General features: G+C 43.7%; 3 protein-coding genes across 4 annotated transcripts in view; 2 read left to right on the top strand and 1 right to left on the bottom strand.

Moving 5' to 3' along the window:
* Positions 1-10535, top strand: part of tecrb (trans-2,3-enoyl-CoA reductase b) — a 31005-nt gene extending 20470 nt beyond the window's left edge. For both annotated transcript variants that reach the window (XM_017722161.2, XM_017722160.2), the window contains 6 exons: positions 311-416; positions 1971-2043; positions 3524-3567; positions 3697-3754; positions 3883-3971; positions 8703-10535. In XM_017722161.2, the coding sequence (XP_017577650.1) occupies positions 311-416; positions 1971-2043; positions 3524-3567; positions 3697-3754; positions 3883-3971; positions 8703-8876 (544 nt within the window). In that variant the 3' untranslated portion in view covers positions 8877-10535. The remainder of the gene's footprint in view (positions 1-310; positions 417-1970; positions 2044-3523; positions 3568-3696; positions 3755-3882; positions 3972-8702) is intronic.
* Positions 10536-11499: 964 nt separating this feature from the next.
* Positions 11500-16910, bottom strand: ndufb7 (NADH:ubiquinone oxidoreductase subunit B7). The gene is made up of 3 exons (XM_017722162.2): positions 16657-16910; positions 14191-14359; positions 11500-11684 (listed from the first exon to the last, which is right to left on the bottom strand). The coding sequence occupies exons 1-3, from the start codon at positions 16769-16771 to the stop codon at positions 11603-11605; spliced, it is 366 nt and encodes a 121-aa protein (XP_017577651.1). The 5' UTR covers positions 16772-16910; the 3' UTR covers positions 11500-11602.
* A 3142-nt stretch (positions 16911-20052) lies between these two features.
* Positions 20053-24026, top strand: part of LOC108442222 (complement C3-like) — a 66310-nt gene continuing 62336 nt past the window's right edge. Inside the window, exons 1-3 of the mRNA XM_017722163.2 lie at positions 20053-20322; positions 22291-22489; positions 22683-22854. Of these exons, the coding sequence (XP_017577652.1) occupies positions 20177-20322; positions 22291-22489; positions 22683-22854 (517 nt within the window). The 5' untranslated portion in view covers positions 20053-20176. The remainder of the gene's footprint in view (positions 20323-22290; positions 22490-22682; positions 22855-24026) is intronic.

The following is a 24026-nucleotide window of genomic DNA, read 5'->3' as shown; positions in this document are numbered from 1 at the left end:
CTTCACTCTTTACCTTCTTTTTTCTTCTTCTCTGAAGTTCTTGTTTATGAATATGTAAGTTTATAAATTACAGTCTTAAAAACGTTGCATGGAAAGTGTGTGTGTGTGTGTATGTGTGTATGTGTGTATGTATGTATGTATGTATGTATGTATATATATATATATATATATATATATATATATATACATTTAGTGTGTATAAAGTCAATTATCAGTCTGTGGTTAATAAACTTGGTTCTCACTATAACTTCCCTGTAAGAGAATTTTTAAAAGACAAGGGGCTGATGGGTAATGTTCTGTTGTATTGTAGCTTGGCATGTATGTGTCACTCCTTCCACTACGTTAAGAGACTACTAGAGACTCTGTTTGTCCACCGCTTCTCTCATGGGACGATGCCGCTCCGTAACATCTTCAAGGTGAGTCGAAACTCACAGACACAATAAAGACACTCGTTTACACTGTTGAGTCGTGTGGAAATGTTCAGTATCTCTAATAGACGAGTGTAACTGATACTGTATGACACACTCAGTTATAAGCATAGACAAATATCCTGACAAAATACAGGCTTTAAAGAAGTTTTCATCATCTTCATCATGATCAACATTATCATTAATCGCTTAGTGTAGAGCAGTAGGGAGATCAGAGAATCCCAGACGACTGTCCCCCGGTTGGCTCCCAGGCCAACTTGGAGATATAATCCCTCCGGCGCGTCCTAGGACAACCCCGGGGTCTTGTCCCAGTAGGCCATGCCTGGTACACCCCCACCGGGAGACATCCAGGGGTCATACTGATCAGATGCCTGAACCACCTCAACTGGCTCCTCTCAATGCAGAAGAGTAGCATCTCTACTCAGAGCTCCTCCCAAATGACAAAGCTCCTCAGCCTATCAAGTAGAGTGTAGCCCGCCACCCTACGAAGAAAGCTCATTTCCGCCGCTTGTATCCGTGATCTCATTGTTTCAGTCATTATCCACAGCTCATGACCACAGGTGAGGGTTGGGATGTAGACTGACCAGTAAACCGAGAGCTTCACCTTATGGCTCAGCCCGCTCCAGGTAAGGGGAAAGGACCTGCCCCAGGTGGAGGAGTTTAAGTATCTCGGGGTCTTGTTCACGAGTGATGGGAAGAGGGATCATGAGAGCAGCAGCAATGCGGTCACTGTGCCAGACTGTAATGGAGAAGAGGGAGCTGAGCCATAAGGCGAAGCTCTCAGTTTACCAGTCGGTACATCCTAACCCTCACATTTGTCATGAACTGTGGGTCATGACTGAAAGAATGAGATCACGGATACAAGCGGTGGAAATGAGCTTTCTTTGCAGGGTGGTGGGCTACTTTGAGGACCCCAGTCATCTGGGAGGAGCTCACAGTAGAGCAGCTATTCCTCCACACTGAGAGGAGCCAGTTGAGGTGGTTCGGGCATCTGATCCGGATGACCCTTGGACGCCTCCCGGTGGGGGTGTACCAGGCACAGCCTACTGGGACGAGACCCCTGGGTCATCCTACGACCTGCTGGAGGGATTATATCTCCAAGCTGGCCTGGGAGCGGCTTGGGGACCCCCAGAATGAGCTGGTGGAAGTTGTGGGGGACAGGTTGTCTGGGATTCTCTGCTCTCCCAAATGCTCCCGCGACCCTATCTGAACCCTAACTCCTTACAGGACTGAAGATTACAGGAAAACAAGACTTTTTTTTCCTTTTTGGCACGAGGTGATGAATCGTATCATCACTATGATGAAGAGTTTCACCAACGATGATGAACTCAATCCTTCATGAGTTTATTCTATTGTGTATGGGGCAGCCAGAACAGTGGACAGTGCTGTGGTCGGTATGAAGGATGGCTTGTTGGAATGTGGTTGACACTTTGCTCTAAGCTAACTTTAGCAAAAACCCTTGACCCGAACCAGGATCAGGGTCAGATTTTATTTTGTGTGTGGCCTGAAACATCATATGTCATCACTGTGTGTGTGTTTCAGAACTGTACATATTACTGGGGATTCGCTGCATGGATGGCTTACTACATTAACCACCCGCTCTACACGCCCCCCAGTGAGTATACAACAAGCACCAGATACATGTGTTTCACACTGGAAGAACGCTCTGATTTACTCTAGAACAGCTCTCTAATTCACACTAGAGTAATGCTTAGATTCACTCTAGAACAGCACTGATTCGCTCTAGAACAACACCCAAATTCACTCTAGAACAGCTCTCTAATTCACCCTGGAGCAATGCTTAGATTCACTCTAGAACAGCACTGATTCACTCTAGAACAACTCTCTAATTCACTCTAGAGTAATGCTTAGATTCACTCTAGAACAGCACTGATTCGCTCTAGAACAACACCCACATTCACTCTTGAACAACTCTCTAATTCATACTGGATCAACGTTTTGATTCACTTTAAAACAAAACTTCGATTCACTCTAAAACCGCACTGATTTACTCTAGAACAATACCCAAATTCATTGTCGAACAACTCTCTGAATCACACTGGAACAACATTCTGATTTATTCTAGAACAACTGATTCACAGCAGAGCAATGCTTAGATTCACTCTAGAACATCACCACAGTTCATAAAGGAAAAACGTTCTGATTCACTCTAGAACAACTGATTCACACTGGAGTAATGCTTAGTTTCACTCTAGAACAAAATTTAGATTCACTCTCAAACAGCACTGATTCTCTCTAGAAAAAAAAAACCAACTTCATTCTAGAACTACACTCTGATTCACACAGGATCAACATTTTGATTCACTCTAGAGCAACTCTGTTTCACACTGGAGCAATGCTTAGTTTCACTCTAGAACAAAGCTTACATTTGCTCTAAAACAGCAGCAATTACCTCAGGAACAGCCCCCAAATTCACTCTCGAACAACACTGATTCACACTGGAGCGAGTTTTAGATTCACTATAAACAGCACTGATATACTCTAGAACAACACTCTGATTTCACACTACAAAAACACCATACCACATTTTTCCTCCTTCCACAGGTGTAGCAGTGTTTGAGGTTGATGCAGAAATGAGGACCAGATTAGGAAGCACTGCTCTAGTACAACACTCAGATCCTGGAACAGCACCCTAGATTTGTGCTGGATGGGGAGAACCTGTTACTTTAGCGATTAACGCTTAGATCTATGATTTTAATTCAGTAGGATTTCATCCAGTAGAGTCTGATGGTAATAACTGTAAAGTCATTTTAATCCAGTATGAATCTGCAGTGCGTGTAGTTTCACAGCCTGACGGTAATAATTGTGGAGGTGCCAAAGTGGTTCTTTGGTGTGTTTCCATGCAAAGACAAGGTTTGGTTCCTTAAAGAACCTTTCAGTTAAAAAAAAAATCTAGAAGAGTCATAAGTGATTCTATTTTTACAATTTTATCTTATTTGTAAATGAACCAAGTTCCAAGTTACAGAATTTTCATTGTCTGCTTATTTGCTATGTATTTATGTCTGGTTCTCGTTCAGAACTGGGTATCACAGACTTCCTTTGTTCTACCTTAACCTTTTGAATCTGTCTTGCAGCTTATGGAGAGCAGCAGGTGAAAATGGCGCTCATCATTTTCCTGGTAAGAGCTGTAACCAGATCAGTTTTCTCCACGCTGGTCTTTGATTATAGGCTCTAATATTTTTTATTAATATGCCTTTAGAACTAAACACATAAGAGCAGAGTGCTGAACACTTAACTCTCTCTACAGTTCTGCCAGATCGGCAACTTCTCCATACATATTGCACTGAGAAACCTACGACCTCCAGGTGAGCCTCTCACACACACTCAGAGACATACCTGCTCGCCCAGTGCGTGGAACGTCTTTGATCTTGTGTTTTTTATTACCTCAGTCACTGTAAGTAATCGGTCTTCTGTCTCTGCTTTAATCTCCAAGGCTCTAAGACAAGGAAGATTCCTTATCCAACTAAAAACCCCTTCACCTGGATCTTCCTGCTGGTGTCCTGCCCCAACTACACCTATGAGGTCAGCTCACGCATGTATACTATATACACTCACCGGCCACTTTATTAGGTGTTCAGTTGCTTGTTAACACAAATAGCTAACCAGCCAATCACATGGACACACACTACCTGCATTGAGGCGTGTAGAGGTGGTCAAGACAACTTGCTGAAGTGCAGACCGAGCATCAGAACGGGGAAGAAAGGGGATTTAAGGGGCTTTGAACGTGGCGTGGTTGTTGGTGCCAGACGGGCTGGTCTGAGTATTTCAGAAACTGCTGATCTACTGGGATTTTCACACACAACCATCTCTAGGGTTTACAGAGAACGGTCTGAAAAAGTCCTCTCCTTGGATCACCACCTTATCGTGGTGGAGGGGTTTGCGTGCTTGAATGATCTTAGGAGCTATGTTGTCTGGAGCAAAAGCTCCTGGTAGGGTCTCCCATGGCAAACTGGTCCTAGGTGACAGGTCAGACAAAGTGTGATCCATAATAACCCCTATGAAGACACAAAAGCAGGACTTGTGTACCCTGCCCGGAACAGGGTTACCGGGGCCCCACCCTGGAGCCAGGCCTGGGGGAGGGGCTCGCCAGCGAGCGTCTGGTGGCCGGGCATTTACTCATGGTGCCCGGCCGGGCCCAGCCCGAAGGAGTTACATGAGTCCCCCCTCCCATCGACCCACCACCAATGGGAGGGGCAGTAGTAGGGGTTCGGTGCGTTGTGGATCGGGCAGTGTCCAAAGGCGTGGGCCTTGGCGTTCTGATCCTCGGTTGCTGAAATTGGCTTTTGGAACTTGGAACGTTACCTCACTGGCGGGGAAAGAGCCTGAGTTGGTGCGCGAGGTTGAGAGATACCGGCTAGATATAGTCGGGCTCACCTCAACACACAGCTTGGGATCTGGGTCCAATCTCCTTGAGAGGGGCTGGACTTTATTCTTTTCTGGAGTTGCCCATGGTGAGAGGCGGCGGGCAGGTGTGGGCTTTCTCATAGCCCCTCGACTCGGTGCCTGTATGTTGGGGTTTTCTCCGGTGGACGAGAGGGTAGCTTCCCTACGCCTTCGGGTTGGGGAACGGGTCCTGACTGTTGTCTGTGCTTATGCACCGAACAGCAGTTCAGAGTACCCAGCCTTCTTAGAGTCCTTGGGAAGGGTGCTTGAAGGTGCTCCTCCTGGAGACTCTATTGTCCTACTGGGGGACTTCAATGCTCACGTGGGCAATGACAGTGAGACCTGGAGGGGTGTGATTGGGAGGAATGGCCTCTCTGATCTGAACCCGAGTGGTGTTCAGTTTTTGGACTTCTGCGCAAACCACAGTTTGTCCATCACGAACACCATGTTTGAACACAAGGATGTCCATAAGTGCACATGGCACCAGGACACCCTAGGCCGCAGTTCAATGATTGACTTTGTAGTCGTGTCATCGGACTTGCGGCCATGTGTTTTGGACACTCGGGTAAATAGAGGAGCTGAGCTGTCAACTGATCACCACCTGGTGGTGAGTTGGATCAGGTGGTGGGGGAAGATGCCGGTCAGACCAGGCAAGCCCAAACGTATAGTGAGGGTTTGCTGGGAACGTCTAGCAGAAGAACCTGTCAGATTGATCTTCAACTCACACCTCCGTCAGAACTTTGACCAGATATCGGGGGAGGTGGGGGACATTGACTCAGAATGGGCCATGTTCCGTTCCTCCATTGCTGAAGCGGCTGACTGTAGCTGTGGCCGTAAGGTAGTTGGTGCCTGTCGGGGCGGTAATCCTCGAACCCGGTGGTGGACACCCCAGGTGAGAGATGCCATCAAGCTGAAGAAGGAGTCCTACCGGGCATGGTTGGCCTGTGGGACACCAGAGGCAGCTGGCAGGTATCGACAGGCCAAGCGATCTGCGGCTTCAGTTGTCGCCAAGGCAAAAACCCGTGTATGGGAGGAGTTTGGTGAGGCCTTGGAAAGTGACTTTAAGTCGGCTCCGAAAAGATTCTGGCAAACCGTCAGGCGACTCAGAAGGGGAAAGCAGTGTGCCACTAGCACTGTATATAGTGGAGATGGTGTGCTGCTGACTTCGACTGAAGACGTCATTGGGCGGTGGAAGGAGTACTTTGAGGACCTTCTCAATCCCACCGACACGTTCTCCAGTGAGGAGGCTGAGTCTGGGGACATGGGAATAGGCTTGTCCATTACTGAGGCCGAAGTCGCTAAGGTAGTTAAGAAGCTCCTTGGTGGCAAGGCTCCAGGGGTGGATGAGATCCGCCCTGAGTTCCTCAAGGCTCTGGATGTTGTGGGGCTGTCTTGGCTGACACGCCTTTTCAACATTGCGTGGACATCGGGGGCGGTGCCACTGGACTGGCAGACTGGGGTGGTGGTGCCTCTTTTTAAAAAAGGGGACCGGAGGGTGTGTTCCAACTACAGGGGAATCACACTCCTCAGCCTCCCTGGCAAGGTCTATGCAGGGGTACTGGAGAAGAGAGTCCGGCTTATAGTCGAACCTCGGATCCAGGAGGAACAGTGCGGGTTCCGCCCTGGTCGTGGAACACTGGACCAACTCTTCACCCTCTCCAGGATTCTGGAGGGTTCATGGGAGTTTGCCCAACCAGTCCACATGTGCTTTGTGGATCTGGAGAAGGCATTCGACTGTGTTCCCCGGGGTATTCTGTGGGAGGTGCTTCGGGAGTACGGGGTACATGGCTCTTTGCTACGAGCCATTCAGGCCCTGTACAAACAAAGCAGGAGTTTGGTTCGCATGGCCGGCAGTAAGTCAGACTCGTTCCCAGTGAGAGTTGGACTCCGTCAGGGCTGCCCTTTGTCACCGATTCTATTCATAATTTTTATGGATAGAATTTCTAGGCGCAGTCAAGGGATGGAGGGTGTCCGGTTTGGTGACCTCAGGGTCACATCGCTGCTGTTTGCAGATGATGTGGTCCTATTGGGGACATCAGGCCGCGAACTTCAGCTTTCGCTGGATCGGTTTGCAGCCGAGTGTGAAGCGGCTGGGATGAGAATCAGTACCTCTAAATCCGAGACCATGGTTCTCAGGCGGAAAAGGGTGGAGAGCCCTCTCTGGGTCGGGGATAGGCTCTTGCCTCAAGTGGAGGAGTTTGAGTATCTCGGGGTCTTGTTCACGAGTGATGGTACAAGGGAGCGGGAGATTGACAGGCGGATTGGTGCTGGGTCAGCAGTGATGCGGGCTCTTTACCGGTCTGTTGTGGTAAAGAAAGAGCTGAGCCATAAGGCAAGGCTCTCGATTTACCGATCGATCTACGTTCCCACCCTCACCTATGGTCATGAGCTTTGGGTAATGACCGAAAGAATAAGATCGCGAATACAAGCGGCCGAAATGAGTTTCCTCCGCAGGGTGTCTGGACTCTCCCTGAGAGATAGGGTGAGAAGTTCAGTCATCCGGGAGGGACTCGGAGTAGAGCCGCTGCTTCTTCACGTCGAGAGGAGCCAGCTGAGGTGGTTCGGGCATCTGGTTAGGATGCCTCCTGGACGCCTCCCTCGGGAGGTGTCACAGGCGAGTCCACCCGGGAGGAGACCCCGGGGAAGACCCAGGACACGCTGGCGTGACTATATCGCCCAGCTGGCCTAGAAGCGCCTTGGAATCCCCCTTGGAGAGCTAGTGGAAGTGGCTGGGGAAAGGGAGGTCTGGGCTTCATTGCTTAGGATGCTGCCCCCGCGACCCGAACCCCGGAGAAGCGGAAGATAATGGATGGATGGATGGATGGGTCTGAAAAAGTTCTAAATATCCAGTGAGCGGTCAGTTGTGTGGACGAGAATGCCTTGTTGATGTGGGAGGTCAGAGGAGAATGGGCAGTCTGGTTCCAGATGATAGAAAGGCAACAGGAACTCAACCAACCAAAACCTCTGAGGAACGTTTCCAAAACCTTGTTGAAAGTTTGCCAGGAAGAATTAAGACAGTTCTGAAGGCAAAAGGGGGTCCAACCTTTTACTAGCAAGTATACCTAATGTACCTAATAAAGTGGCCAGTGAGTTTATATACTAATATAACAAGATTCCCCCCATCCTGGAACGTCTATATTAGCTACCAGTAATCCGGAAAATAAGAAAATTGATCAAATGTCTTGGACAAATTTAGTGTAAAGTTGGGAGCCCAGTTAGACTGTCAGTCTATATCAGGGAAATACAACAGTCTACTATAGGTTACGATTCGGTGCATCTAAGGCTGTGTTCATGTTAAAAGTCTTATTACTGAATTTTTGCTCAGGCCTGATGGTTTGCTTATACTGACATATATTATCTAAGCTGCTTATCCTTCTGGGTTGTGCTGGATCCTATACCAGAGGTCATTTTACAGAAGGCAAAATCCTGGACAGGTTTCACACCCATTCACACCCATCATTCACGTGTCCAGTTGGTGTGAGTGCATGTCTTTAGACTGTGAGAGGAAACCCACACAGACATGGGGAGAACATGCAAACTCCACACAGAAAGGACCCTGGTTACCCGGCTGGGGAACTGAACCCAGACCCTTCTTGCTGTGAGGCGACAGCGCTACCATTCTTATTTCTATTCAGAACTTTTGCACTTTGCCATATTTTTTCCAATATGTTGAGGTTTGTTCTCTGTAGAGGATGTTTGACTTATTTTCCCTTATAAAAACAACAAAATGCTTACATTTGACCAGGGACACCCAAATGTTTGCAGGCGATCAGTTCCTTTATTTATCCAGCAAGTTAGCGTAAAAAAAGCATTGCCTGTTTTTAGGATTTAACCTTCCTGACTGCTGCTTGTCTGCGTTTGTGTTAACAGCTGGGTTCCTGGCTGGGCTTCACTCTGATGACTCAGTGTCTGCCGGTGGCCTTCTTCACTCTGGTGGGCTTCATCCAGATGACCGTGTGGGCCAAAGCAAAACACCGCAGCTACCTGAAGGAGTTCCGCGATTACCCTCCTCTCCGCTCGCCCATTCTACCATTTGTACTGTAGAACAGCCCCCTTCCAATTCGCATCCATCCACCCTGCACTCATCCCCTAACCCCTTCTAAAAACCCTACCATCGCCTCTGCTTACTCGTTTCCCCGTGACAATCTGGCCTAAATTCCAAATCCATCTTTCTAACCCTTGTTCCCTAAGCCCTTCCCCTAAGGTCCTTCTCACAGTGACGGTGACAAACTAAGAGCCACACTTTTCCCCCATTACCCCAAGTGATGATCAGCCAGGATGTGTTTAGTGTCTGAAGTTTGCTGCTTATTAGTGCAGTGAGGCTATTGTAGCCAACAAGCGATGGGAGGTTATGTACAGCAGTTATCATCGTACCACCTTTATGCCTACATCATCACACGCTTGCCTCAAGCCGTGCTGAGTAAAGCTACATGGACTGTTTATGTGGTTTCTGACACTGTGTGGTACATCGAGTGCGTTTACGTGCACTTAATAATCCGATAAGTGCAGACAATCAGATTTTGTCAGTAATCTGATCAACATGTTCACATGCACTTGAGTAATCAGATAATGGGAAACTCCAGGTCTACACCAGTCAGACAGTAAGCGGATTTCTGCTTTGAAGCCGGCCAATAAACGCAGAGTAAGATGTGATGTGAACGTAACGTAAAATCAAACTTCATGCTGCTGCGTTTTTAATCATCGAGCCACTTTACCCGAAAATATATTCATCATCTTGAATTTAAATCACTTTGCCAAGCACGAATTCGGTTTCAGTTTCGCTCCAAAAGTGTTTAGCTGCATCTCGCGGTACGGCCGTCTGTTTGCACACGCAAAAGAAATCCGAGTAGGAGTTCACGTGCACTGAGAAATCTGATTACTGAGCTAAAATCCAGCCTCTTTTAACAGATTTTTAACAGATTTCTAGGCCTTAGTCCAGTCTAAGACATTTACATGATCATTGAAATAATCTGATAACTGCAGAAATCTGATTATAGAGTGCACTTAAACACGCCCACGGTTATCTATAAATACGGACTAAGATGATCTACATTTGGCGTAAGGGGAAAATTGTGTAGATGCCATTTTTCGCTAAACTATTACTTCAAAATAATATAGTCCACAGTGTATTTCAGCATCAACATCAGGGAAAATAAGGCTGTCCAATAGTTTGGGGTGCATATGAGGGGTCGGTGCTCATTCTACTCCAGCGCCTTTCAGCTTTATCTCAGTCTACTTCAGTTGTAGCATGGAGATTAGGCCTACAAACGCTGGATTCTCTTAACGGTACTGGAAGTGTTTCTGTATGTAAAGACTACTAAAAGACTGATTGCTCAGTAACTGTTTTACAGTCAGTTTAAAGATTTATTGTTTTAATTGTAAAATGATTTCAGGCAGTGCTGATGTTTGAAAAAGCTTTTCTAACCACGACTGTGTTCAGCACCATGTACTTTATCCAAAACCAGCTACTAATGCGAACGGGCTACAATAAAGGCTGATTAACCATAAAGCAGAATACAAACCTGACCTGACGGAGCACAAAGCTGGAATATCATTGTTCTTGGTGATGATTTTTTGTTAATTTGTAAACAAATTTTTTGGAAGAAAAAACAAAAACAAAACAGAACATCAAAGGCACTTTTTCTGAACTCTGTTTACCGATATTAATGTTTACATTCAAAATACACACTACATATTTTCTGCTTTGTTGTATGTCTAAAATTCTTGGATATATATGGTTTTATAAGCAGGGAAATGACGCAAGTACAGATACCAAAAATCTGCAGGGATATTTTTCTGCACTTTTAAAGTTCAGTCTTAGAAGTTGGTTTGTATTTTCCACTTCTGATGTTTTAAGTCATTCCAAACACATTCAGTGATGCTGAGGTCTGGACTCTGGGGTGGTCAGTCCATTGTTCTGAGAAAACCTGCAGCTTCTTTGTTTGATTTGCATGTTTTTCTGGACATCATTGTTATCTTTTAGCCCCAGTACTGTAACATGACCGCAAGTTACTTTATTTTGATATTCATGATTAGTTTTGGAAATGGTTACAACACAGCCAGATTTATTTTTAATTTATTTATTATACTCGGACATAAAAAGAAAAATTAAATTTAAAGAACTCAATTTTAATAGTTAAATATTTCAGTTTTTGTGTTGGGATGCAGTGACTAATTTCAGGGCTAATTAAATGTGGGCTGTTTCATTTCACTCATGAATTTAGTTGGTTGTTTTAATAAGAACAACAAATTTAGGTTGAAAGGCAAAAGAAAAAGCAAAAATATCCTTCCCTTTGAGATACGTGACACATATTTCTATCTAAATGAAAATATAAGGAGTAAATAGTATGTTTTATCTCTTGCAAACATCATGGAGTAAAAGTACTGAAGTATTGAAACCAAGGGCTTGTAAAGTACAGATCTTCTCAAATAATACTGCGTATAGTAACAAAATACTATCATGTCGTTTCCATTCGTTTATAACATAAAGTAGAATAAACCTTCCAACAGCTGAACTGGCCTTGAGACAGAAGCTTTTTACACCACTTGTGTTGTGCAGCTGTAGAAGATGCTCTTCTGTCCGTATATTGAAGACAAGACTGAGTTGGGTTTTAGAGGCGTGTTCAAAGAAGACGCATCTGCGCACAGACAGACCCAAAAACGAGTCTCAGCGTGTAGCCAATGGCTCATAACGTACTCTTTATTACTGAGAGAGGCTTTATAGAGACAAAGAGAACAACAAAAGAGGGGTAAGATAAAGGGAGGGGAAATCACGCTGCCTGCGCTTCAATCCTCTTCTTCCTCAGGTTCAGCCTCCTCTCTCGCTCGTACTCCTTCATCCTCATCACGTAACTGTAGACAAAAGACAGAGCATTAAGTAAAATATTAACCAAGAAAGGCACCGAAGTTAACCAGATAAAGCAACAGTGCCGTCGCGGCCACGCAAGCTGATTGGTGGAGAGGCGTTCTAACTGTGCTCTTATTTCACCATAGCATCACTCCACTTAGACACTGTTGCTAAGCAACGACTTTGACAGCTGTAGGAGCCGCTCAAGCCATTTAAACGTTTTGACTTCTTACTTTGCCACAAGCACAAATTGGATACTTTTAAGTTCACATTTGACCGACAGCCGATTTGGTCCGACTCTGAAGATGAGACGACGCTAAATTCCCAAACCGTTGTCGCCACTGAGCAGCTTTTCAGTCGAATGTGACAGAACAGCTAAACGACCTGGAATCAGCCAGAAACTAAATACCATTCACCAAATGCGTCGTCTGATCTTCAGAGTCTGACCAAATCAGACCGAGACATAAAACTGTCACAATATCAAGTTCAGCTCAGTTTTTCCTAATGAACCCGATAAGATTCGCCAAACAAAATGTGCTGTAAGAAGCTTTACAGACTGGCTGGAACAAAACAACATTAATAATGATCTGGCAAAACTGAGCTCCCTTTAAAATAGAACCCTTAAAAGAACCCTTTCAAGATGTAAACAGCCCTTTAATCATGCACAGGGTTCTCTCAGTGAACGCTGGCTCTTGGTTCCTATATTCTTTTTGAAAATGGTTCTATACAGCACCAAAAAGGGTTCTTCTATTTTTACAAGCTCGACACAGTAACGTTCTCCATCAATCTGAAGAACGCTTTCATGATGCAAAGGACCTTTTAATCGTTCAAAGGGTTCTTTGAGTGTTCATGGTTCTATATAGTACCATTTCCTTTTCTAAAAAACCCTTGAAGAACCATCATTTTTAAGCGTGTATTCAATGCACACAACAGCTCTTTCAGCGCTAACAGCGCCCTCTTTTGGAGACTCTTCAGTCTGCAAGTTAAACACCGATCAACAGGCAATCGGGTAATTGTGACGGCCCTAAACGATTGAAAGCAAACTAACTGGCATTATGCGAATGTATTTATGCTAATTAGCAGCTTCTGGCTTCCATTCACTGACAGACACATTAGCATGTTTGGTCAAGCTACATCTTTAAGCCAAACGCCAGTCATGTCCAATACCAGCGCTCATAGACATTTCTACTGGACAGTGGTGCAAGTGATCAAACTGAGATGTGCTGCTTTATGAATCCTGATTTATGGGATTATCATTATACACACACACACACACACACATATACACACACACACATCTATGGCCGATACTGAAGTGTCCAGAACATGAGGACCTTTGCGAGCAACACTAAGCAGTCAGGTCAGCAGTGAGAAGTAAATATGTGAAAGTACAAGATGTCAAAAAGTACGAGAGATTTCACAGCTCTGATGCCTCCCTCATGTTTCGGTAATGTAAACTTAGTTCTGATCTGCACTGAAATGAAATCCTGTATCTGTGGGTCGGCTGAACAATGAACAGTGCTGTGAGACTTTCTCTCAGAATTCTCTGAGAGAATTCTGCATTTTAGGGCCACTGATAAAAAATAATATAAAAATAATAATACTAATCAGACTTTGAGAATAAAGTTGTAATATTTTGGGAAACCATTTTTAGAATAAGACTCATATTTCCAGAACAAAGTCATATTTTCAGAATAATATTGTAATATATCAAGAATAAAGTCGTAATATATTAAGAACAAAGTTGTCTTTTTAGAATTGTTAATATTTTAAAAATAGTTTTAATATATAAACAAGTCATATTTTTATAATAAATCATAACATTTTAAGAATAGTGATGTCATTTTTTGCATAGAATTAATTAAAAATAATCACAATATTTCAAAATTAGTCATTTTAAGAGTAAAATTGTACTATTTCAAGAATAAAGTTGTATTTTTACAATAAAACTTATTTCAAGAATAAAGTAATATTTCAATATTAGTCGTATTTTTAGAATAAAATGTGTTTTTATTATTTGAAATGTTTTGAAGAAAAAAAAAAAAAAAAAAGACTTTTTGTGGGTTACATTTGGCAACAATGTGAAATCATACCATAGCACCATAAAATCTAAAGGATAAAAAAAGACACCATAAAATTAACCTTTTCTCTAAAAACACCCTTTCATTCAAAACAAGGACAAACTAATCCAAATTATCCTTAGTGAAATGTACGACGCAATATTTACAAATATTACAAATATGGTAATATTAACATCGTAATAAAAATTTCCCAGTCATGTGATGTCATGAAGTATTTGTCCTTTCAAAGTAAAAGACCCTTTTCCCCACAATTAAATAAGAAAGCACAGATTTTATTTCACTGCTTTTTAGTAAAATTAAGGTAAAGAAATTGTTGCCATAGGGCAACACCGTGCAGTAGAGGGGTAAATGGGGCAATAGGGCCCACTTCTATTCACAAACAAAAACAAATATATAAATAAATAGATAGATAAATGAAAGATGCGCTCACTCTTGGTGTTCGCAGTAGTCCCAGTCGTGTCTCTCGTGTCTGCAGGCGAGGAAGTTGGGGAAGTTGTCTCTCTTGCACTTCATCAGTTTGAGCAGGTGGTGAGCGCAGTAGTCCCGCTGCTCCACCGGCAGCATCGCCAAGTTCATCTGCTCCTGAGACGCCACGGGCACTAAACACACAGACCACACAAACCCGCTGATGAGCTCTGGGCCCGTAGGGCCGTCAGTCGCTCTAGATAACGTGGTTCTGTCTAATATCAGATCCACAGGGACCCGCCCTGCTTCAGGAACCGTGAACACTCAAGGAACCCTTTACATGATTAAAGGGTTCTTAGCATCACAAGGTTTTTCGGATTGATGGAAAACGTGCACGAACGTGCTTTAGACAGTTCTGTACAGAACCTTTTAGACGATGGTTCTATATTAGCACCCACAAGGTTTCCTCCATTGTTAGAAGCTTGACATCATAACACCAGAAGAACCCTTTTGGGTGCTATATAGAACCATTTTCAAAAAGTACATCTAAAGAACGCTTTAAAAAAATCCCACAGTCATGCAAATAATTGAGTGTTCATGGTTCTACACAGAACCATTTACTAAAGAACCTTTAAAGCACCATGTTTTTTTAGGAGTGTAGTAAAGAAAATGGTTCCATATAGAACCACAAACGTTCAAAGAACCCTTTGCATCAGTAAGGGTTCATCAGATTGGTGGGGGATGTGCTGTAGATGGTTCTATATAGAACCATTTTGAAAAGGCTCCTATATAGCACCAAAAAGGGTTCCTCTTTTGTTATGATGTAAGGTTGTTGCTAAAGAAGAACGCTTTTTGGTGCTATATAGGAGCCTTTTCAAAATGGTTCTATACAGAACCATCTACAGCACATCCCCCACCAATCTGATGAACCCTTACTGATGCAAAGAATGCTTTAATCACGCAGAGAATGTTCATGGTTCTACACAGAACTACTGTCGTTAACAAAGAACCCTTGGAGAACCAGTCAAGTATGTACCTGTGCTTTTATATTTAGTTTGAACCGAACTATCTAAAGCGTTGGCTTGGATTTGTGACGCTGTCGGGAAATAACATAGAAAGTCTTTCTATAAAAAGAGGACGAGGCTATTCGCCAAGTTCTTATCCTAATTATTCGTTCCACCTTAAATGGGAAAGAATCCTTCTCTGCATTAAAATAAAGCTCTACTGATAGTTCGACAGTTTTATAAGACCAATAAAAGGTCTTAAACGCTGGAGTTAATGTAGCTTTTACTGCTACATCACCATCCCTTAAACCCAAAAGACTGGCCCGCAGGCTGTTGGTCACTATAGCAACACAGACAACAGTCTCGCCTCGCTAGTAGCAAACGACACAGCAAAGAGCGAGATTTAAGACGAACATCAATGACTTGGAGACGAACGGACCTCTTTGCGTTTATAATCCCTCCAGCTGGTTTCCCGACACGTATAATCTGCAACGAGAAACGGACAAAACACTAAAAAGCCGCACGAGCTTCTTGTTCGAATTTTCCCGTTCCACCTTAAGTGGTGCAGCAGTTACATTCTGGCACCTCAGGCACAATTTAAGGTGGACAGGGGAGATAGGCACTAGAAGCTGGAGAAAGAGACGCAACCTCAGCTTCACAAAAGCCCAAAGGCTGAGAGACATTTACGAGACACGGTTCTAGTTTTGAGGGGAAGGTTCCTGCTGGAGATGCGAGAAAAGCAGCTGTAGCCGAGCTCAAGCTTAAAGCAGAGCGAAGGAAGTCCGAGTTTTAGTTTATATTACCGTTTTTTAGCCTGTATCAGCACAGACTGAGACATGTTTACAGCCAAGATGGTCAAATGGACATAACATGTGGCCCCCAAGGTGGTTTCATTTCCACAGAACGGATCTTCTTCACTTCTGGGTTGCGACCCCTGAGCCACACAACGGCTAACCTTCGCCACCTAAACTAGACAGCCAAGTTATTAAAAACACTGCATTTCTACGCGTAGTACGGGATTTCTGACGCTTTGAAAAAGAAATGTTCTCTAAAATGACCTTCTAAGCGTTCATACGGCCGTTTTAGCCTCTGTTTGAGATGTAAACAAAGGCTAAGCTAGCTGGCTAAAGACGGTGGGGCTGAACTTGTGAAGCTGCGAGAAAACACAACTGAAGAAATGAGTCCAGGAGGCCGGAGGACTCCGCTGAAGCTGCTCTCCTACCCGAACTTTTCGTTCCACCTTAAACGCTGCAGCAGCTCCGCTGTGGCGCCTGCACGGCAGGGCAGAACTGCTGCTGCATTTAAGGTGGAGCGGAAAGTCGAACACGAAGCTGGAGGCCAGGCTGGCAGCTTCACCCGGCCCGGTGAAGAGGAGGCTTCAGGTTAGGGACCTGAGGCCGAAGCTCTGCCTCGAAACGGGCTGAATTCGGACGGGTTCTGGTTCTGAACGCCGTGTTTTTGGGTCTGCTGGTGCCGTTAGCGCTCACCCCTCTCGCCCCGCTCCTCCTGGAAGCCGAACTGCGGCTCGTGTTCAGACGGTTTCCTCGGGTCCGGAGCCGAGTCCCTCTCCGTGATGTAGCTCCGCGTCAGGTGAGCCCCCATGGCGACCACCCTGCCCACTCAACACTCTAACCGGTTCCCCCGAAAGCCCCTTGTTTACAGAGAAAGCAGTGAAGTCCAGCACTCGGCCATTCGGTCACCTCCAAACCTGCTGTTGGGTTCCGGCTGCCGCAGGAAGTGCACGCGGGGCCGGGCGGTGTTCCAATCGCTAGTGCAGACTAGCTAGTGCACTAGGTCGAAGGACGCTGGCTCGTCATACAAGCCAGTTTGTTTAGATCGGTGTTTATTTGATGCGGGGTTTAGACTGTTTGGTCTCACATTAAAATCAAACTAGCTCAGCAACATTTTTTCAGCTCCTTCAAGCCATCAGTGCTGAGCGTAAAAGGTTTTCTGCAAATCACACACAAATACCTCACCCTTCAAAGACTTAGAAGGGAGAAGCTATCCCATAACAAGTTACCTTAGCGTTCTTCAGTGGTCAGGACCCCCATGGACCCTCACAGAGCAGGTACTATTTGGGTGGTGGGTCATTCTCAGCACTGGCCAGCGCAACATCCTCACTGCACACTAGGATTTTTCTGCTGTTCTAGGTAGAACACACTGAGCAGATTGGAACACAGCCATTCCATCTTCCTCGGCCAGGGTGTTGCTGAGGCCTGGACATTAGTGAGCTCTGTGCATTAGTGCCGCCAACAGTTCGGCTGCGTCCAAAAAACACTGCCACACGAGCTAGTGCCTCAAAAATAGACCACCACCATAGGGGTCCATGCATTGCTGCAGTGTGGGTTGTACAGTAGCATCTCATTTTGCATGCAGCTTATAAAAAAAGGCCAAACTCTGTATCTTCATTATTTTTCACCCTGTCATGGTCAGACTCCTTCATGAGGCCCAGAGAGATGTTGTTATTACAAATAACCACTTACTGAATAGCAGAATAACAGTAGAACACGTTAAAGCCCAACATTCATGCATCAAACTGAATTCCCCTCCTGAAAAACCCATAAAAGTGTTTCGGTTGGTTCCTGATGGATTTGTGATGTGCGTTCCCCTGTTTACTGAGCTGATATCACAGTTTAAAGGATCCTAATGGTTGAACAGGTGACCAGTGGCTGATTCTAAATGCCCTTGATGGTTTTCGAATGGGATCTAAAAGGTGCTCTGCAGGAATCTAGCGGCCACGACCTCAAGGCCAATTCTCATTAGGAAGGGAGACCATTCTAATGGTCCCTTTTCAGCAGGGCTCTTTGTGGAACATCAACAGAGGAAAACGAATAGACAATAATTAAAAAAGAAGTTGGAACTGGAAGGTCGCTGGTTCGACCCCCTGAACCAACAGTACATGAATGAAGTGGCCTTCAGCAAGGCACCTAACACCCAACTGCTCCCCGGGCACCATGGATAGGGCAGCCCACCGCTCTGGGCGAGTGTGCTCACTGCCCCACTGGTGTGTATGTGGTGTTTCACTGCATGGACGGGATAAATGCGGAGGTGAAATCTCCCCGTAGTGGGACTAATAAAGGTCTCTTAATCTAATCTTCTTTTTGAGACTAGAACAAGATCAACTCAACAAGACAAAAGCACGATAGAAAATCAGTGTTGAGTTTATTCTGTAGCCCATTTTACCAAAACATTCCCGCTGAAAACTGTGAAAGCAGCTCTTTCGTTTTGTTATTAAGAGTATAGACTATTCTCACGGTTTGTGTGACACCAGCGCTGCAGTAACACTGACATGGTGGTGGTGTGTTAATGTGTGTGGCGCTGGTCTGAGTGGATCAGACACAGCAGTGCTGCTGGACTGAGAATAGTCCACCAGCCTAAAATATCCAGCCAGCAGCGTCCTGTGGGCAGCGTCCTGTGACCACTGATGAAGGACTAGAGGATGACCAACACAAACTGTGCAGCAGCAGATGAGCTGTCGTCTCTGACTTTACATCTACAAGGTGGACCGACAAGGTAGGAGTGTCTAATAGAGTGGACAGTGAGTGGACACAGTGTTTAAGTTCTGAGAATGATCCACCACCCAAACAGTACCTGCTCTGTGAGGGTCCATGGGGGTCCTGACCACTGAAGAACAGGGTAACAGAGTATCAGAGAAACAGATGGACTACAGTCTGTAACTGTAGAACTACAGAGTGCAGCTATACAGTAAGTGGAGCTGATAAAGTGGACAATGAGCGTAGAAACACGGAGGTGGTCATGATGTTGCGCCTGATGGGTGTAAATGAACACGTAAATAATGTGACAGGATCTCATTTGACTACAAACACTGTGATAAATCAGCTAGTTGACTATTCAGGGCAACAGCCTGAGGTTCCTAAGTGGTGCTTATCAATTATTAAAATCATTTTTCCATAATTAAACAATGATTTCACATATTACACGTACAAAAAGGCTCATTCAGTACCAGGAGCCCATTTAGACCCAGTCCATTCTTATCTTTACAGTGTAAATATCATAGCTTTAGGTGAAGGATAGAGTTTATATTTTTATCTGATTTTTTTCTGTTTAGTATTATATATATTGCATATCGCAGTTGTTGGAAGAAAACCTCGTATCTCCAGAATGGTCACTTTACAGGAGAAGGAAAAAATATACTCTACTTTTAATGGAAGTCAATGGAACCAGAATTCTTTCCAAGTCATTTTGGGTCATTTCTCTTAGTCCATTCATCATGAAATTTAAACACAGTGTAAAGGGCAACAGGTATTGTCAAATTATGGCAAAAAGTGCTTCACCAAAGTACTTAAAATACTTTAAGTACTCCAAAAGTACTTAAATTATGCTAAGTACTCAACAAAGTTAATTGCTTGCTTGTTGTCTTCTTGTTACTTCTCTTCTTGAGTGCCTTGTTGTCCCTTGGCTGCTGTAAGACTGAGAATTTCCCCGCTGTTGGACTAAGATATCCTAAATAAGCCATACGCAATTTGCTTAATTATATGAAAAGATATATTCATCTTTCATTGAAAGGTGGGCTTATTAGGGTCTTTTCTCCTAGTTATAGAACTACCACTGTGCCACTCTAATAGCGCCAAACATCCCCATGATACTGCATCAAAAAATCGATAGTGGACACGGAGGGACCGAGTTTACAAACAATCAAAGGTTAGTCTGAGAAACCAAACTCAAATACGGAGATTACGAGAAGGTCAGCTGGACAGTAACCCTTTACGGTAAGTTCCCTTAATGACTCAGATATGGCTGTGGACCAGAAGGTCACGTGGTTATAAGATGCTCGCAAGATCAATATCAGCACTGTTCAGTACAGTGTTAAGTACTCAGTATCGGCAGATGCTTGAGGATCATATATCGGTATCAAGGTGGTTTCAGTGCCTCCCTGATGTCTTTGTAGCTGAGCTGAGGAAAAGGGGCGGGGTGTTCATGTGTCCACGACCAGTTCTTTGAACCAGAGTGCCATGAACTGTGCTGAGCTGCGGGTCGAGGCGAAGGATGCGTATTAATAAAGCTGTGGTGCTGGTTCAGTTTCATTTATTCAGACACGGGCAGGATCAGACCGGCAGGATGGGGCAGGTGGACCTGCTGTGGATCACTGCTGCTCTTCTGTCTTCACCACTGCTCACACTGTGTGACCCACTGTGAGTATATCACACTTTTACCTTTAACTGCATTCATTGTAAACTATTGTTGGGAAAATACTCGACTCTTAAACGCATCGCAATTAAGATTCTGCATCAGAGCACAATCCATCACTTTTATATAGACCATAAGAAAAATATCAACAGTACCAAACATTTCTGATCACATTAGACACATCTGCAGTGTAAACAATATGACATAAAAAAAAGATCAAATAAAAATGTAGCATTTTTTTTGTTTGTTTTCAGAATTGTGTAAAAATTTAGATTCAAAAATCAAAAATTCAAAAATTTAGATCCTTATTAGTCCCACAATGATGGACATTTCGCCTCCGCGTTGAACCCATCTGTGCAGCGTAGCACCACATACACACTAGTGAACGCACAAACACTTGGGGGCAGTGAGCACACTCGCTCAGAGTGGTGGGAAGCCCCTTCCGCAGCGCCCGGGGAGCTGTTGGAGCAGTCACATACTGCCGGGTCAGGGTCTAAAACCGGCGACAGGGCTGATTCCCTAAACTCCAGCCCTCGATTGCCCCATTTTAAAAGATAAACAAACAAAAATATCGTGTACAGCATGTAGCAGACTCTCTTTTTAGGGATGAGAATCTCTAGGCTCCTAAAAAAGTCATTCGTTTTTCGATTCCATGAGCCAAAATGCCATTACAAAAAATTTGGTAACCTCTAATTTTAAGGTCTGCATCTTATGGTCTGAGGTCACAATTTAAAATGAGCTTGTAAATAGAAACAACTGTTTGTTGACTAATGACTTAAATATTTTATCTATCTATCTATCTATCTATCTATCTATCTATCTATCTATCTATCTATCTGTCTGTCTGTCTGTCTGTCTGTCTGTCTGTCTGTCTGTCTGTCTGTCCGTCTATCTATCTATCTATCTATCTATCTATCTATCTATCTATCTATCTATCTATCTATCTATCTATCTATATATAAACATACATTGTATGTATTGTAAAGTTATTACAATTATAATGGTAACTTTACAGGAGAAGCAAAAAACATACATTACTTTTAATGTAAGTCAATGGAACCAGACTTTTTCCCAAATAATTTTGAGTCATTTCTTTTAGTCTGTTCATCATTATATTTACAGAAAATGTAAGGGGCAACATGCTTTTTCAAATTATATCAAAATCTGAAAAATCTTCTTGCGACGGCAGCGATATGTAAGGTACACCAAGATGCTGCATGTATGGGTGGTGCATTACTAAAATTTCTTGAAATGGCTAGAATTTCTTGCTGTTGTTAATGGCACTCGAGTCTATGGTATTATCACCTTAAACGGGGATTGAATCCCCCCCCCCCCTCATTTGCTCCATGGTCCCGGAAATATGTTGGCTCTCGCTTCATGAATCCTCTCGGGTGGTTGTTGGGGTTGTTGTTAAGAAAGAAAAATGTCCATTTTAGTTCTTTTAGGATTACAACTGATTATCATGTATCTCATTAGTTAATAGCTAATTTACAGAAGACCTTATTAATCCAAACACATTTATTCAACATTTCTTAGCTTGCTCACAAATGATATGGTCCCATTTACTAGCTCACTATTTATTGCTTGGTAAGAGTTTAGTAATTATTGAGAAGCAGACCTTAAAATAAAATAAATCTTTAGTAGCATTAGTTTAGCTAAATCTGAGATTAACATACACACTTGTACACTTGTCTACAGGTGCATGTCTTCATTTTTCACCATAAACTATAGTTGGACAACGCTTATGTTGAAATGAATGTGGACTAATTTTGGTACATAAACCAAAGCAATAGTTCACTTTATCAAGTTTACATATTTACTGTTTCACCAGTCACTTGGCACATGTTCAATGTCAGAAGTTACATACACTATTTACATTTTTATTAGTATTATGATTAGTATTTATTTTTATATAAAAACATTATTTTAATGTAAGTGTCAGATCTCAATAATGTTTACTTTTTCTCTTTTAGGTACATTTTGTCAGCTCCCCAGATAATGAAGGTGGGTACAGAAGAGCAGGTGTTTGTGGAGGTGCAGGACTGCAAAGCCCCAAACCCCTTAAATGTAAATATCAAAGTGGTGGACTTTCCCAGCCAAGACATGGTTCTCTACTCATCAACGGTGACGCTAAAGCCTGAGGAACAATTTCAAGCTCTTGTTGGTATAAATGTGAGTAACATCAGCAGAGAAGCTGCAACTCTTTCAGAGCAGTAGTTTATTAACTCAGCAATCAGGGCCAAGTGCTGTAAGTTATCATCATCTGTCCAGTTTGTACACTCATTCTGTAGCATGCTCTTTTCACAATAAAGTTATTATACATCACATTCCAATATGTTGACGGAAAGCTTTTTTTTTTTTGTAGATCCCCTTTAACGACATACTTTTTAACACAGACCCAAAGATTAAACAGTATGTTTATCTGAAAGCAACCTTTGATGGACCTCATTCCATGGAGAAGATTGTCATGGTCTCCTTCCAGCCGGGTTATATATTCATACAGACGGACAAGACAATATACACTCCTGATAGCACAGGTGAGTCAGTGAGTGTGTTTACATGCACTTAATAATCTAATAACTGCAGAAAATCAGATTTTCTCAGTAAACCGCTTAGTTACAAATAATGGGGAAACTCCAGGTCTACATGAGTCCAACAGTAATCAAATTTCTGCCTCGAAACCGTCCAGTGATCTCACAGAAGGAGACATGAGGTAAATGTAATGTAAAACTGAAACTTCATGCTGCGGCTTTTTTTTTAAACATTGAGTCACTTTACCTGAAAATATGAACATACATCATTTAGAAAATGAAGAAAATTTATATATTTTATTTTGTCAAACATAATGTTGGTTGCTGTGTGGAGTTTGCATGTTCTCCCCGTGACTGCGTGGGTTCCTCCGGGTTCTCCGGTTTCCTCCCACAGTCCAAAGACATGCAGTCAGACCGATTGGACATGCTAAATTGCCCCTAGTTGTGAGTGACTGTCTATGTCTGTCTGTCTGCCCTGCGATGGACTGGCGACCTGTCCAGGGTGTATCCTGCCTTCCGCCCGATGACTGCTGGGATAGGCTCCAGCACCCCCCGCGACCCTGATGGAGAAACGGCTTAGAAAATGGATGGATGGATGGATGGATAATGTTGGTTGCAACACCGGGCCGAAAGGGTTTTGCTGCACCTTGCGGCAACACTGCTCGCTTATTTCCAGTACTGCTGTCCGTTTCACACATGCGCAGACTGAGAAACACGAAAGAAATCAGAGTAAGAGTTCACAGCGCTGAGAAATCTGAGAGAAATCAGAGTAAGAGTTCACAGCCCTGAGAAATCTGAAAGAAATCAGAGTAAGAGCTCACAGCGCTGAGAAATCTGAAAGAAATCAGAGTAAGAGTTCACAGCACTGAGAAATCTGAAAGAAATCAGAGTAAGAGTTCACAGCGCTGAGAAATCTGAAAGAAATCAGAGTAAGAGTTCACAGCCCTGAGAAATCTGAAAGAAGTCAGAGTAAGAGTTCACAGCGCTGAGAAATCTGAAAGAAATCAGAGTAAGAGTTCACAGCGCTGAGAAATCTGAAAGAAATCAGAGTAAGAGTTCACAGCGCTGAGAAATCTGAAAGAAATCAAAGTAAGAGTTCACAGCACTGAGAAATCAAAGAAATCAGTAAGAGTTCACAGCACTGAGAAATCTGAAAGAAATCAGAGTAAGAGTTCACA

This window comes from Pygocentrus nattereri, chromosome 12 (assembly GCF_015220715.1).
Source record: "Pygocentrus nattereri isolate fPygNat1 chromosome 12, fPygNat1.pri, whole genome shotgun sequence".
Classification (NCBI taxonomy): Eukaryota; Metazoa; Chordata; class Actinopteri; order Characiformes; family Serrasalmidae; genus Pygocentrus; species Pygocentrus nattereri.
The sequence above is the reverse complement of the archived record's forward strand: the minus strand, read 5'-3'. Positions and strand labels throughout refer to the sequence as shown.